General features: G+C 42.0%; 1 protein-coding gene across 1 annotated transcript in view; it reads left to right on the top strand.

Moving 5' to 3' along the window:
- The window catches only part of LOC128706151 (glycoprotein-N-acetylgalactosamine 3-beta-galactosyltransferase 1-like), a 45582-nt gene extending 32755 nt beyond the window's left edge, over positions 1–12827 (top strand). Inside the window, exons 6-9 of the mRNA XM_070084262.1 lie at positions 3271–3381; positions 4445–4608; positions 6011–6166; positions 12153–12827. Of these exons, the coding sequence (XP_069940363.1) occupies positions 3271–3381; positions 4445–4608; positions 6011–6166; positions 12153–12179 (458 nt within the window). The 3' untranslated portion in view covers positions 12180–12827. The remainder of the gene's footprint in view (positions 1–3270; positions 3382–4444; positions 4609–6010; positions 6167–12152) is intronic.
- Positions 12828–13033: the final 206 nt, after the last annotated feature.

The following is a 13033-nucleotide window of genomic DNA, read 5'->3' as shown; positions in this document are numbered from 1 at the left end:
GTGTTTGATGAGGTAGATAAGATAAGATTTCGTTCGGATTTTTAACCCCGGGGGGTTAGCCACCCAGGATAACCCAAGAAAGTCAGTGCGTCATCGAGGACTGTCTAACTTATTTCCATTGGGGTCCTTAATCTTGTGCCCCAGGATGCGACCCACACCAGTCGACTAACACCCAGGTACCTATTTGCTGCTAGGTGAACAGGACAACAGGTGTAAGGAAACGTGTCGAAATGTTTCCACCCGCCGGGAATCGAACCCGGGCCCTCCGTGTGTGAAGCGGGAGCTTTAGCCACCAGGCCACCGGTAATGAACATGATATTGTGTATATGGACTTCAGTAAGGCTTTCGATAGAGTTCCACACCAGAGGCTATTGAGGAAACTTATGACACACGGAATAGGAGGAGAAATTTTTTCCTGGGTAGAGGCATGGCTGACAGATAGACAGCAGAGAGTTTGCATAAATAGGGAGAAATCAGAATGGGGGCACGTCACAAGCGGTGTTCCTCAGGGGTCAGTGTTCGGCCCGATGTTGTTCACAATTTATATAAACGACATAGATGAGGGAATAAATAGCGACATAAGCAAATTTGCTGATGACACCAAAATAGGCCGTCCAATTCATTCTAAAGGACACTAGAGCACTCCAGGATGATTTGATTAGACTGATGCAATGGTCGGAGAAGTGGCAGATGCAGTTTAATATTGACAAATGCAGAGTTCTAAATGTTGGACAGTTAAATAACCATGCCACATGTAAACTAAATAATGCAACTCTTAATACTACTGATTGCAAAAAGGATTTAGGAGTTCTGGTTAGCAGTAATCTAAAACCAAGACAACAGTGCATTAGTGTTCGCAATAAAGCTAACAGAATTCTTGGCTTCATATCTAGAAGTATAAATAATAGAAGTCCTCAGGTTGTTCTTCAACTCTATATATCCTTGGTTAGGCCTCATTTAGACTATGCTGCTCAGTTCTGGTTACCGTATTACAGAATGGATATAAGTGCTCTGGAAAACGTACAGAGGAGGATGACAAAGATGATCCCATGTATCAGAAATCTTCCCTATGAGGATAGACTGAGGGCCCTGAACCTGCACTCTCTCGAAAGGCGTAGAATTAGGGGGCATATGATCGAGGTGTATAAATGGAAAACAGGAATAAATAAAGGGGATGTAAATAGCGTGCTGAAAATTTCCAGCCAAGACAGGACTCGCAGCAATGGTTTCAAGTTGGAAAAATTCAGATTCAGGAAGGATATAGGAAAGCACTGGTTTGGTAATAGAGTTGTGGATGAGTGGAACAAACTCCAGAGCACAGTTATTGAGGCTAAAACGTTGTGTAGTTTTAAAAATAGGTTAGATAAATACTTGGGTGTGAGTTGGACCTGACCAGCTTGTGCTGCTGGGTCTGGTGCCGTGTTCTTTCCTTGAGTGGAGGTGACCAGACTGGGTGGGTCATTGGGCTTATCCCGGGGGGGGGTATTGGGCTAATCCGGGGAGGGTGGGTCATTGGGCTCATCCGGAGGGGGGACATGGACCTGCTCCGCATGGGTCAGTAGACCTGTTGCAGTGTTTCTTCTTATGTTCTTATTAGATTGTCTTGCCAATGAAAATTAACATTGTAACCTACCTCAATGATACTAAATGAAAGAAAAGATCACGATGATAAAAAGTTCTGAGGAAACATAAAATAGGGAATCACAGAGCGTAGTTAAGAGATCTAAGATAATCACTGTTTAATTCTCGCTAAATAGTGACCCATTTGACTGTCTTAGCAACAGTGAAATACCCTGTTATTATGAGGATGGATACCATCCACCCTTCCAGGGTGGCGTGTTGATACCGGTGAGGGGATCTTGATCTAAGGAACATAATTTATCCCTCTACTTGATTATCAAATTGTATACAATACAGACAGGTTGGTAGTTAAGACACATAGTCAACATTTAGGCAACTTTATTCCGAAACGTTTCGCCTACACAGTAGGCTTCTTCAGTCGAGTACAGAAAGTAGGCGGGACCAGTAGAGATGTGAAGATGATGTAATCAGTCCATCACCCTTGAAGTCGTAGATTTGAGGTTGTCAGTCCCTCAGCCTGGAGAAGTTCTGTTCCAAAGTCTGGAACTAACTGAAGATCAAGCGACAGTGTTGAGACTTAAATACTGTCGGAAGGAGAGGTGCAGAGTAGTAGTAGTAGTAGTGAGAATGTAGCCACTGAGAGGTCATGTCCCTCTCAGATCAAACAGTTCTCCAGGCTGAGGGACTAACAACCTCAAATCTACGACTTCAAGGGTGATGAACTGATTACATCGTCTTCACATCTCTACTGCTCCCGCCTACTTTCTGTACTCGACTGAAGAAGCCTACTGTGTAGGCGAAACGTTTCGGAATAAAGTTGCCTAAATTTTGCCTATGTGTCTTAACTATCCCTCTACTTGCTTGGATCCAACCTAAATGCCTCCCGTTCCCCAGGGACTATATGACCCGTACGGATTTATTGTTTCTCCTTGATTAATATTAGAGGGAGAAATGAAATTGACACCTTCCATCATCAAGGACTGTCTATGTAACTGACACTTTCCATCATCAAGGACTGTCTGTGACTGACACCTTCCATCATAAAGGGCTGTTTTTGTGACTGACACCTTCCATCATCAAGGACTATCTATGCAACTGACACCTTCCATCATCAAGGACTGTCTATGTGACTGACACCTGCCATCATCAAGGACTGTCTTTGTGACTGAGGACTTTCGGTCTCGCGTTGAACGCCTTATTCTCGCGGAATAAAACTATAATAAATAATTATAGGGGTGTTCTAAACCCGTAGATGTCACGTATTTCTTGGGGAATGGAAGGTAATCAGACTAGACCCAGTTCCTTGGATCAAAAGCCTCATAAAAACACTAAAGGGTGTGAATGCTTAAAATTTTGATACTTCTAAAAAAATTTTATCTTCTGCACGTTTTAAATATATTGTAAACACATATTTTTGTTAATATATAGACAATTTAAGATTAATTGTTTATATCAATTTATTTCTTTGAATATAATGATTATTCGAGAATAATTAACACATGAATTTTTTTTATAAAACATTTATCACTTATGTAAAACTTGATAACATACTTCTTTCTTTTTTTCAATATTGTTGCAATATGTCCCATTGCAATGTGCCTCATTCCAAAGTTTTCTATTGCAATGTGTCTCGTAACACTATGTCAGATTGTTATTTATTATACTGATGTAAGAATGTGTGTTGTGCAGGCGCTGGGTATGTGTTGAGTGAGGCAGCCTTGCAGGTGGTGGTGGTGAAGGGTCTCACCAACACACACTTGTGTGCTACTACTCAGTCAGGCAGAGAGGACGTAGAGCTGGGTAAGTCTCTTGTATTTAATATCTTTCAATTTACTGGATAAGAACTGGTATAGTAACTCTAAATCATTTTAAAGATTGGACCTGTCTAAGGTACACTGCCGTGCTCTGTCTTCCCAGGAGGGAAGTATTTCGCTTGTGTCTGCTAACAGAAATTTCTAAATCTATCTAATGGGCTGCCACATTTGGCATTTGTAGCTAAATGTACCGTTCTCGGCGGAGGGTGCACTCCCCTCCTGCTGACCACCGATAAATGTTTTCAAATATTTCGGTCGAGTCTGTGAACTGTGAGTATAAATGTTTTTTCAGATGGAAGGAGGAAATTATGAGCTAACCGTCATCTCGGATAGGTATTATCTGACTCATAATAGCTAACACCTGACCTCCATTGACCTCACCTTGGAAAGTTTGAGATCTATTGTTTTTACCTCCTGCAACTCTATTGTCCAGCCTGTCGGCAAGACAATAATTGACTTACGAGTAATATATCTTGTTGCAATGAAATGATTCTTTACATACATTCAGTTTTAGAACCACTGAAATAAGGCTTTATTTAACAATGTCTTGAAATACTTATCATATATGAACACCAGTTTTGCAAATAAAAGTATCTATATTGTGGCAGAACACACCACGCACGACTGTTTATGTGCGTTCTAAATTTGTGTGTGTGTGTGTGTGTGTGTGTGTGTGTGTGTGTGTGTGTGTGTGTGTGTGTGTGTGTGTGTGTGTGTGTGTGTGTGTGTGTGTGTGTGAATCTTTTATTCAATAAATTATAATTTTTTGACTAATCACACAATATTGCTCTTGGATGTTTTACAAAAAAAAAAATCGCAAAATATTTTATTTTAAAGATTTCAAAAGCGTGATAATTACCTATGCTTTTTTTTTTTTGTTTTTATTACTCGCATCTAGATACTTATTATTAAATATCTTATCCCTTGTCTCAATCCTCTTGGTCTCCGGCAGGCAGTAAATGTGCCTTTTCTAAACATTTGCAACAACATCTAGGTACTCACTTTTTAAACCTCTTATCCCTTACCTCATTTATGTTGGGCTCCGGCAGGCAGGTGTCTGGAGACGGTGGGGGTGCTGGCTGGAGACTCCAGAGATCACCTGGGAAGAAGTAGGTTCCTCTCATTCACCCCGGGGACGATGCTTCGCCCTGGAGGAATTCTTAGTCACGGTCACGCCTGGTTCCACAACCTCGTCTATTACCCCACAAAGGAGGTGTAATATGCAATTTGTAATCCTTCTGTACACCAGAATATTTCCAGTTATTAGGCTGCATGCCATCTGTGTTTGAGTTCCTTGATTTTCTATACAAAATATCTTACCTTAAACATTTCTCTGATTGTATATCCATTAGAGAAATATTGTTAATATTATAAACATTAATTGTTAGACTGCCCCTTCTGATTTATTTAGCTTTTAGGCTGCCTTAGTTTCTCTCTTTTTCTCTCTTTTCTCTCTTCTCATTTCTCCTATCTTTCCTTTCTCCTCTGTTCTTTTCTCTCACTTTTTTCTTTCTTCTATTTACTTCCTTTTTCCTTCTCGCCTCCCTTTTCTCATGTAAATGCTACAGTCATCGAGTTGACAAATAGAAGAGACACATAAAGGAACGTAAAACTTTATCAAGTGTCCTCCAAGTGGTACTTTTAAGTGCCTGTTAAAGTTTCTTTCCTCTCTCTCTCTTCCTACAAGGTTTTCAGCTACAAATTTACTATAACTGACGCACCTTATTAACAGGATAGTGTCTAATTAACTTATGCTGCATACTTGGAAAATTGATAATTTACTTACATAGTTAATGAAGGGGAATCGATGAACTTAAAATCTGAGTACTTGTGAGGTTCAGCCAGTGAAAGATTTACATTGATTTTGAGTTGTGTAAGTTTTAATTTGACGATTTTTTTTAACAAATGTTTCCATGCAACATCTGGAGAATGTACTTCTGATCGGTTTCAAATTCTAAATGCTGGTGCATCCTATTTAGAGAATTTTTATGATTGATCTTTGGATATGTAGGCGCCAATTTGCCTATTTTATTGAAGAAATGGTGAAACAATGCTGATTTTCATGCGATAAATTGTGAATGCCGCGCCTGATCGGCACCAACCTTCTATTGCGGATATATCTTATATGAAGTAACATTTAAAATGTTATTGAAGTATACAAGGACTAAATTGCAAAATTTTCTTCAATATTCACACCTGTCTTTCTTCAAGCTCACTGGAGAAATGCAAAGTCTTGAAAACTCGCGATTTGTCTTCAAATCTTAAACGTTGATATTTTACTCCACCAGAAACTTATTCCACACTCTATTGTTCATTCTGCGTCCATAGAGGTAGAAGAGGCTGGGCTTATAAAATACGGGGATACCTTTCTCAAATCTTTGAGGCAGAAAGGACTGGGCTTATTGGATAAGGGAATAAATACCTTTCTCGCGTCAGTGAAGTACAGAGAGAGCTAGACTAATGGAAGACGGGGATACCTTTCTTGGATCATCGAGGAATGGGATCGAAACCCATTTAGTTCAAAGTGTGTGATGTCGAGGTATAGCTTGAGAATGTTCCCCTTGAATGTAATGTCATTATAATAAAACGTTTTATGTGTCTTCTCGTCGATGTAGGGTCCGTCATGCTGCTCCAGCACTGCTGTGTCCTTCCATTATGTGCAGCCAGAGATGATGTACACCATTTACTACCTGGTGTATACGCTACGCTTGGCTCAGCCCGACCACCTGCCACCACGCCTTCCACCAGACAATAATAGCATTCCTGAACAGGTGTGATAACAATTTGTCCAAGGCACTTGTCACTAAGACACTTGGGCTGCTGCCTGCTTATATATATGTACTCACCTATTTGTGGTTGCAGGGGTCGAGACATATCTCCTGGCCCCGCCTCTTCACTGATCGCTACTAGGTCCTCTCTCCCCCTGCTCCATGAACTTAATCATGCCTCGTCTTAAAACTATGTATGGTTCCTGCCTCCACCACATCACTTGCCAGACTATTCCACTTCCTGACAACTCTATGACTAAAGAAATACTTCCTAACATCTCTTTGACTCATCTGAGTCTTCAGCTTCCAATTGTGACACATTGTTTCTGTGTCCCATCTCTGGAACATCCTTTCCCTGTCCTCCTTATCTTTTCGAAGAAGTATTTTGTGTGTCGTTATCATGTCACCCCTGACCCTCCTGTCCTCCAGTGTCGTCAGACCGATTTCCCTTAACCTTTCTTCGTATGACATTCCCTTCAGCTCTGGAACCAGCCTTGTTGCAAACCTTTGTACTTTCTCTAATTTCTTAACGTGCTAGATCAGGTGTGGGTTCCAAACTGGTGCTGCGTACTATAGTATGGGCCTGACGTACACAGTGTATAGTGTCTTTAACGCTTCCTTGCTGAGGTATCGGATTGCTATTCTCAGGTTTGCCAGGCGCCCATATGCCGCAGCAGTTATTTGGTTAATGTGGGCTTCTGGCGGCGTGCTCGGTGTTATAGTCACCCCCAGATCTTTCTCCTTGAGTGAGGTTTGCAGTCTATGGCCGCCTAGCCTATACTCTCTCTGCGATCTTCTTTGTCCTTCCCTGATCTTTATGACTTTGGATTTGGCAGGGTTAAATTCTAGGAGCCAGTTGCTCGACTACGCGTCCAACATGTCCAGGTCTCTATGTAGACCTATCTGGTCCTCATCTGATTTAATTCTCATTAACTTCGCATCGTCTACAAATAAGGACACTTCTGAGTTTATCCCTTCCGTCATGTCATTCACATATACCAAGAATAGCACTGGTCCTAGGACTGACCCCTGTGGGACCCCGCTCTTCACAGGCGCCCACCGTGATACCTCTTCACGTGCCATGACTCTCTGTTGCCTCCCTGTCAGATATTCTCTGATCCACTGCAGTGCCCTTCCTGTTATAACTGCCTGAACCTCTAGCTTCTGCACTAATGTGTGTGTGTGTGTGTGTGTGTATACTCACCTAGTTCTCACCTAGTTGTGGTTGCAGGGGTCGATTCATAGCTGCTGGCCCCGCCTCTTCACTGGTCGCTACTGGGTCACTCTCCTCGCACCATTAGCTTTATCATACCTCTGCTTAAAGCTATGAATCGATCCTGCCTCCACTACATCGCTTCCCAAACTATTCCACTTCCAGAGTACTATGTGACTGAAGAAATACTTCCTAACATCCCTGTGATTCATATCTGTCTTTAACTTCCAACTGTGTCCCCTTGTTGCAATGTCCCATCTCTGGAACATTCTGTCTCTGTCCACCTTGTCAATTCCTCTCAGTATTTTGTATGTCGTTATCATGTCCCCCCTATCTCCCTTGTGAGACCCCGCTCGTCACAGGCGCCCACTGTGATATCTCATCACGTACCATGACTCGTTGTTGCCTCCCTGTCAGGTATTCTCTGATCCATTGCAGTGTCCTTCCTGTTATATGTGCCTGAGCCTCCAGCTTCTGCACTAATCTCTTGTTAGGAACTGTGTTGAAGGCCTTCCTGCAGTCCAGGAAAATGCAATCAACCCACCCCTCTCTCTCGTGTCTTACTTCTGTTACTTTATTATAAAACTCCAGAAGGTTTGTGACACAGGATTTGCCTTCCATGAATCCGTGCTGGTTGCCGTTTATTATCTTGTTCCATTCCAAGTGCTCCACCACTCTCCTCCTGATAATCTTCTCCATGACTTTGCATACTATACACGTCAGTGACACTGTTCTGTAGTTTAGTGCCTCGTTTCTGTCTCCTTTCTTAAAAATGGGAACTACATTTGCCGTCTTCCATACCTAAGGTAGTTGCCCAATTTCAAGAGAAGTGTTGAAGATTGCGGTTTGTGGTACACAAAGCATTGCTGCTCCTTCTCTAAGGACCCACGGGGAGATGTTGTTCGGTCCCATCGCCTTTGTGGTGTCAAGATCACTTAGCAGCTTCTGCACCTCATCCTCAGCTGTGTGTATGTCGTCCAACACTTGTTGATATTTTCCCTGTTTGTGTTCCCCTCTGTGCTTGTCTTCCCAGAGCCCTTCCAATCTCTTCTGTGAATCTTGTCTTGAGCTCCTCACATACCTCTTGATCGTTTCTTGTGAGTTCCCCACCTTTGACTGTTGTCTTCCTCCTAATGTGGCTATACAGCAGTTTCGGGTCACATTTGCCTTTCGATGCTATGTTGTTTTCGTACTGTCGTTGGACCTCCCTCCTAATCTGTGCATACTCGTTTCTGGCTTTTCGACTAATCTCCTTATTTTCCTGGGCTCTTTGCCTTCTGTACTTTTTCCATTATCTAATGCACTTAGTTTTTGCCTCCCTACACCTAGTAAACCAGGGGCTCGATCTGGTCTGGTCTTCCCATTATTTCTGTTGCCCTTGGGAAGAAACCTTTCCTCTGCCTCCTTGCATTTTGTTGTTACTTATTCATCATTTCATTTACTGACTTTCCTGCAAATTTTCTGTCCCATTGAACATCCTGCAGGAAGTTCCTCGTACCTGTGTAGTTTCCCCTTTTATAGTTTGGCTTTTCCCATTCAACTCCTGTTACCCTCTCCACTTGTAACTCTGCTAGGTATTCAAAACACACAACAACGTGATCACTAGCTCCTAGGGGCCTCTCATATGTGATGTCCTCAATGTCTGAACTGCTCAGGGTGAACACAAGCTCCAGTCTTGCTGGTTCATCCTCCCCTCTCTCTCTGGTAGTGTCCTTAACATGTTGATGCATGAAGTTTTCCAGTACCACATCCATCATCTTGGCTCTCCATATTTTGGGACCCCTGTGTGGCTCCAGGTTTTCCCATTCGATTTTCTGTCGTTGAAATCGCCCATAACCATTAACTTTGCTCTGCGCAAGTGAGCTCTTCTTGTCACCTTGGCCAGTGTGTCCACCATTGATCTGTTGCTCTCTTCATATTCTTCTCTTGGCCTCCTGCAATTCTGTGGTGGATTATACATCACTGCAATGACTACCTTATGTTCTCCAGACTGCAATGTACCTACTATGTAATCCCTTCCTCCAGTCTCGTCCATGCCTTTCATATCCTCAAATCTTAATCGTTTTTTTTACGAGCAGTGCAACCCCTCCTCCCCCTCTGCTCCTTCTATCTTTCCTCAGGATCTGATAACCTGGTGAGAAGGTTGCGTCTGTTATTGTCTCAGTGAGTTTCGTTTCTGTGACTGCTATGATATCTGGGGACTTCTCATTCATTCTATCATGCTACTCCTCGTATTTATTCATTATTCCATCCGCGTTCGTGTGTGTGTGTGTGTGTGTGTGTGTGTGTGTGTGTGTGTGTGTGTGTGTGTGTGTGTGTGTGTGTGTGTGTGTGTGTGTGTGTGTGTGTGTGTGTGTGTGTGTGTGTGTGTGTGTGTAATAAGGTTAACTAAAAAGTACAAGACAGGACACTACACAAAGAGTTACAGTACTAGAAGAAGCCTCACACTGGATTAAAGTAGAACGTGGTGTCTCACAAGGATCATTGCTAGGGTCACTATTATTTTTATGTAAATGACTTTCTAGATGGGATCAGATTCTGTGTCTATGTTTTTAAGTAATGTAAAACTGATGAGTGAAATACGGAGAAAAGACGAGAGTGATGATTTCCAGGGAGATTTAGAAATGTTATAAGGACAGCCAAACAAATTCAACCGAAATAAATACAAGATCATGAAATTTGGTGAAGGGAAAAAGACCGGAGTCGGAATACGGACTTGAATGTGAGAAAGTATGTGTATCATGGAAAGAAAAGGATCTAGAAGTAAACATAATACCGAACATATCCCAGGAAGAGCTCATATGTGACTTCAGCGTCATTTGGAAGGACAGCAAATCTCACGGTAGCTCTCAGGAATCTCCACAAATAATCTTTTAGGACTGTGCACACTGTGCAGCACCAGCTTGAAACCAAGACCTGATTATGCATGTTCAAAAGCTTGAGAAGATGTAAAAGTTTGCAAGCACGCTTGTCTCGGAACTAAAGAGGGTACAATATAAGGAGGGACTAAAGGAATTAAGCTTGATCACCAGGGAAGAAAGACAGTGGAGGGAAACACATGATTATTACGTATAAAATGTTAAGAGGATTTTATAAAATACAGTTGCGAGGTACAAAGATGAAGTTAAAAACGCAGATGTATCACTGGCAAGTGAGGTAATTTTCCTGTCTCAGGTTATTTAGGAAGTGAAGTGAACTGGGTTACCTGGAGCTTATTCCGGGGATCAACGCCCCCGCGGCCCGGTCCATGACCAGGCCTCCCGATGGATGAGGGCCTGATCAACTAGGCTGTTACTGCTGGCCGCACGCAGTCCAACGTACGAGCCACAGCCCGGCTGATCCGGCACTGACTTTAGGTATCTGTCCAGCTCTCTCTTGAAGGCAGCCAGGGCCTTATTGGCAATTCCCCTAATGCTTGATGGGAGGCTGTTGAACAGTTTTGGGGCCCGGACACTTATGGTGTTTTCTCTTAGTGTACCAATGGCGCCCCTACTTTTAATTGGGGGCATTTTGCATCGTCTGCCCAGTCTTTTACTTTCTTAGGGAGTGATTTCTGTGTGCAGATTTGGGACCATTCCTTCCAGGATTTTCCAAGTGTAGATTATGATATATCTCTCCCTCCTGCGTTCCAACGAGTACAAGTCAAGTGTTTCCAAGCGTTCCCAGTAGTTAAGGTGCTTGACAGAACTTATACGTGCAGTAAAGGATCTCTGTACACTCTCTAGATCTGCGATTTCACCTGCTTTGAATGGAGATGTTAATGTACAGCAGTATTCCAGCCTAGAGAGAACAAGTGATTTGAAAAGGATCATCATTTGCTTGGCATCTCTCGTTTTGAACGTTCTTATTATCCATCCTATCATTTTCTTTGCACGTGCGATCGTGGCACTGTTGTGATCCTTGAAAGTGTGTGTGGAAGTGGTGACGACAAACATAATACGTAATCCTAGGAGTAGACATAACAGCGCTCGAGAAGTCAGGCACCAACAATATCTGTTGATAAAGCTTAAGAGTCGGGGCCAGGAGCCGAGACTCACCCCACGAAAACACAAATCGGTGAGAATAAATCGGCTTGTACACACACACAGGAAGGTTGTACCATACCTTAGATAGATTCGAAAATAAGATGAGGTTTGACAATAGCTCTTTGTAAGTTCAATGATGAAAAATAGGCTAACAATGGCAGCCAGAGCGATGCTAGCAAACACAGGTATTTTTATTTTGAAATGTTTCTCCTACACACTAGGCGTCGTCAGTCGAATATAGATATAACAAATATTGAGATAGCAGAAGCAGTGAAGAGATGAAGATGATGTGATAGGTCCATCAACCTTGAATAAGTAGTGTGAGGTGGTTAGTTAATCAGTCTGGAGAAGTGTTGAACTTAATAGTCTTGAAGACACCGTCTACAAAGTCTATGAAGTGGAACACATCTCAGGCTGAGGGACTGACCACCTTACATCGCTTCTTATTTGTCACGTTTTCACTGCTTCACACACACACACACACACACACACACACACACACACACACACACACACACACACACACACACACACACACACACACACACACACACACACACACACACACACACACACACACACACACACACACACACACACACACACACACACACACACACACACACACACACACACACACACACACACAAATTACATTGTCGATCTAATACTTGTTATACTTTTTTTTTTTAGACTTGTTAGTGTTGAGTATTGTTTTAAAAATTTATTAAAGTATGAAACTCTTTGTAAGGTGTTGGCGAAGTACCAGCGAGTCTGACAGTGCTGAAGACCAACATCTCGCCGCAACATGAACCATAACGATGGTGCTGGTTAGATCACACCGCCTGCCAACACATATGGTATGAAGAAGCTATGTGGGGAGGGAACCTATATTTACACACGATGTTTTGCCCGACGTAGATCTTTACTGAGCTCTTCTTAGAGCGAAACTTAGAAAAGGGAGGCTTGCTGCTCCATGATACACCAAATATAAATGTGTGCATGTCTTACATATTTTAATCATCGTGTAGATGAAGGCTAAAGGACTGTACACTTTTTTTAGAGAGTTTTATTTATACTCAAGGTTAAGGGAGTGAACACCTTCAATTTTTTTTATTTATACTCAAGGCCAAGAGATGTATATTCAGCAAACTACCACAGGTAACCTGCCTATCATGAACCAGTAAACCTGCTGCAGAACTTATGATCCAGGTATATCTTCTTGAGTACACCTGACTATAATATATATTCCTCTCCTGTCTCTTCAATATTCTGCCACCAGGAAGGATCTATTGAACTTGAACAACCTGCTGTGCAGGCGAAATGTTCTTTGAATAAATTTTCCCATGACAACTTTTGTGTCTTTACCATACAATATTTGCATTTTTTCGCCGGAATTCTAAATACTGTTGTAAATTAAACCACTCACCCTTATATGCTTATGATTTGGGGAAAATATAAACTTTTGTTTGCACTATTCTGTTTATTAAAATGTAGGAAATATTATGACATGCAGGTTTACTGAGAAGATCTTTCTGTTTCCTTACATTCCCCATGGATAGCCGATGATACAAAGGAAACCGAGCACCATAAATTATACGTATATATATATATATATATATATATATATAT

This window comes from Cherax quadricarinatus, chromosome 12 (assembly GCF_038502225.1).
Source record: "Cherax quadricarinatus isolate ZL_2023a chromosome 12, ASM3850222v1, whole genome shotgun sequence".
In the NCBI taxonomy this organism is placed as follows: domain Eukaryota; kingdom Metazoa; phylum Arthropoda; class Malacostraca; order Decapoda; family Parastacidae; genus Cherax; species Cherax quadricarinatus.
The sequence above is the reverse complement of the archived record's forward strand: the minus strand, read 5'-3'. Positions and strand labels throughout refer to the sequence as shown.